The following is a 3,653-nucleotide window of genomic DNA, read 5'->3' as shown; positions in this document are numbered from 1 at the left end:
AAATAGCCACATGATCATCTATATACTTTGAACTGCACCTCTAGCAAAAAGTGATAATGCAGTTCATTTTAATCTTGTGCAGAGGGCTGCTCTTGTTATCAAAATTCCTAGAATTCCTTTCTTTCCATATGGTCCACCAAATAACAGCTGGGACAATTTTCCATCTACTCTTGTCTGTGCTGCCACTGCCCTCCATATTCCAGCTTTCTAAAGCCTGTCCTATTCTCCCTGGAACAGTCCAACTATACCTCTGAAGCTAGTAAACAAATTCCACAGCTTGCCAACCACTTTACAATGTAAGAACAGATGATTAATTGTCTCTGCAACCTGCTCACAAAAACAGCATCTTTGGGCACATTTGTATTCCCCGCTTCATAAGATTCTCTTGTGTAAGTATAGCCTCTTTCACCACCAACCAAGTAAAAACTACCACTTTATATGGTATTTTAACCTTCCATATAAGCTTCCAAGGCAGAAAGTTAACTTGGGATCCCATATGATTCATATTTCTATATGCAGAACTAACAGTGAATAAACCTTTATTATGACATTTCCATTTAAGAGCGTCTTCTCCATCCTTGAATCCTAAGAATTGATCAAGTGTACCATAAAATTCAGCCAATCTTTCCACCTCCCAATCTTGCATCAGTCTTCTGTAGGTAAGGTTCCATCCATGCTCAGACCAAACTTCATAAAGACTCGACTCTTGTTGTTGGTTCAGGTGATGAATATCTGGGAACAAGCATTTGAGGCTTCCATTCCCTAACCAATCATCTTCCCAAAACCTGATCTTCCTCCCATTGTTCACATTACATCCAGTTTTTGCATAGAAACCATGCCATAAGTTTCTAATTGATCTCCACAAACTGGTTCCATATGTGGATGTCACTTCTTTGGTCTTCCAGGGTCCTTCCGTCCCATATTTGGCAACTTCGTAAACAATTTTTCTCCACAATTTCTTAGTTGCTTTATTTCATGCTCATTCTCAATCTTTTAAACTTCATCTCTAACCCTGCTTAAGGTTCAAAAGCATTTACGCGACACTTCTCTTACAAAATACTACTCCCTTCGTTTCAATTTTTGTGTCTTACTTTCCTTCTTAGTTTTTTTTGAAAATGTCTGCCTCTTTCTCTATCTAGTAACTTTTACATTTCCATATCTCACATGACATGTTTAAGGCTACAAGATTCAAAAAACAAATTAGTATATTAGACACGTCTTTGGTAAGACCACAAGATCCAAAAATACCCCTCATTTTCTTTAACTCTGCTTAGTCAAACTAAGACACCTAAAATGAAACGGAGGGACTAATGCCTTTTGACTTCTTCATTTGGTGACCAAAACTCGGCATTACACCATCTCCAGAAACACTGGATGGCATCAAACTGAAAAATGATCAGTCATATACACTGGATGGCATGCACACCCACTTTCAAAAAGTCCAACTATAGTACTTACATATATTTCTTTGTTTCATTTTAAATGACACTCTTTCTTTTTTAGCCCGTCCCAAAATAAGTGACCCCTCTACATTTAGGTACTCGGCAAAATAGTTGAGGTGATTGCAAGCTAAACCAATACCCATGTAATAGAAAAGGATCTTCCAATTTTACTCTTAATGAAATGCTCTTATGCGCGATAGAAACGACATGGCATGTGCAAGACAACAAGCTTTCTAATGCTACATATGATGTCCCCACTATTTCTTTTTATGCTCAGGCCCATACGTTGTCACAAATTACAACCTGAGCCCATGGTACGTATTGTCTTCTTTGGCCCGATAGACCTTACAAACTTTTGCCCCTTGGGCTACGCCACCATCGAGCCTAAAAGCATGCATATGTGAACTTGTGTGTGCCTTATAAACCTCCTCACTTTCCTCTCTCATTTCGAAGTGGGATTCACTTAAATTATCATATGCATCACTTTTTCAGATGTTTGCTAGCCTAGAAGCCTATTAGTAACTTTAAAAAACTACACATGCCTATGCTTTGCAGATACTTAGTCATATCATATAAATGAATCAACTTCAAGAAAAAACTTAACAAAAAAATCAAATTGGAGATGAACAAGACTCAATCTCACACTTGATAGTACAGGTACAAAACTCGAATGATCGGATGCTTGACCCTTAGCTCCTTTTTTAAAGAACATTAGCACTTCTAGCTTTCTAGAGCTTGGCCTAACAGGATATAAGTTTAGCAAGTAGAGTTAATTAGTAGAAACAACCAAGAACATAGCTTGAAATTGGCCAAAAATAAATGATTAGAACTTTAGTTACTTCTACTTAAGTCATAAAAATGAATCAACTTCAAATTAGAGATGTACAAAACTCTTATCTCACCTGCATCAATGACAGAATCCCAATGAACCTTCCCATCTTTCTCAAATTTCTTCAAATCCCAAGTTCCTCCAACCCACCTAGCATCCTGAAACTTCCTCACCTCCTCCGTCTCCGTCAATGGAGCTCCGGCGACCACCACTGGCGACGACCCATTTGGGTTTAACAGCACCCCATTAGACCCCTCATCCTTTTCTTGCTCTATAGTGACAGCAGCAGAAGAAGAAGAAGAAGAAGAAGAAGAAGCATCATCAATGGATTTAGGGGAAATTAAAAAGGGTTTTTTGAGAGGTAATGGGAGAAATGGTTTGTGGGTTAAATGGGGTTTTGGAGGAGAGAGAGATGGGAAATGGAGTGGAGGAGATGAGAATAAGGCCATAGACATTGTTGATGGAGCTGTGAATTTGATAGAGAAGAAGAAGAGCTCAACTCTCAGCCGCAAAAATGGGAACTTTGTATAAGCTTTTGTTACTCTAATTTACTAGTCTACTCTGTTTTGTATTTTCGTTTTGACACGAAATTTAAGAAAGTACGAATTTTTTTTATATTTAATGGTCTTAAATTAAATATATTTCTCTTATTTGTTTTTATTTGTTATATTTTGACTTGTAATACTAAGAAAATAATGATTGATAAGATTATTTTAGTATACTACTTTCAATAATTGCTCCATATGTCTCATGTTAGATGAACACTTTCTATTTTAGAGATGATTGAGAAATCATTAATAGACTGATTAACTATACTACTCAGTTTGTTCATTTATACTTGTCACTTGTTCCTAAAATATATTTTCATTTTTATTTGTAACTTTTGATATATCAAGAAAAAATAATTATTTTTTGGGAAAATTATATATAATAGCAAACTATTAATTCAAATTAAATGATATAACCATAGTTTGATTTAATTGTACCCCATAGCAAACTGTTGCTATTTCGCCTCTCTCCCTGGTGAATCTCGCTAGCCACTCTCGTTCTCGTTGGGCAGTCTCCCTTGCCTCTCTCGCTTTTATAGAAACACAAATGTATAAAATGCGTTTGTGTTTGTATAAAGCAAGAGAAAATTGTATATATACATATATTTTCATTCCCCTCTCCCAGATCTCGCTCGCCACTCTCACTCGCCTCTCTCACTTTATACAAACACAAATGTATACATTGCGTTTGTGTTTGTATAAAGCGAGAGAAAATTGTATATACAAATACAAATGCATATATTTTCGTCCTATACACTTATGATTATACAAATACGATCTTTCCTTTCCCAGTTTTCTTTTATCTTTCTCTCTTTCTCGCTTTATACAAACACA

General features: G+C 36.2%; 1 protein-coding gene across 1 annotated transcript in view; it reads right to left on the bottom strand.

Moving 5' to 3' along the window:
- LOC102592644 (uncharacterized) overlaps positions 1–2,861 on the bottom strand; it is a 5,562-nt gene extending 2,701 nt beyond the window's left edge. Inside the window, exon 1 of the mRNA XM_006362417.2 lies at positions 2,345–2,861. Coding sequence (XP_006362479.1) covers positions 2,345–2,726 — 382 coding nt within the window. The 5' untranslated portion in view covers positions 2,727–2,861. The remainder of the gene's footprint in view (positions 1–2,344) is intronic.
- Between the last annotated feature and the right edge of the window lie 792 nt (positions 2,862–3,653).

This window comes from Solanum tuberosum, unplaced genomic scaffold (genome assembly GCF_000226075.1).
Source record: "Solanum tuberosum cultivar DM 1-3 516 R44 unplaced genomic scaffold, SolTub_3.0 scf00402, whole genome shotgun sequence".
Taxonomy (NCBI): Eukaryota; Viridiplantae; Streptophyta; class Magnoliopsida; order Solanales; family Solanaceae; genus Solanum; species Solanum tuberosum.
The sequence above is the reverse complement of the archived record's forward strand: the minus strand, read 5'-3'. Positions and strand labels throughout refer to the sequence as shown.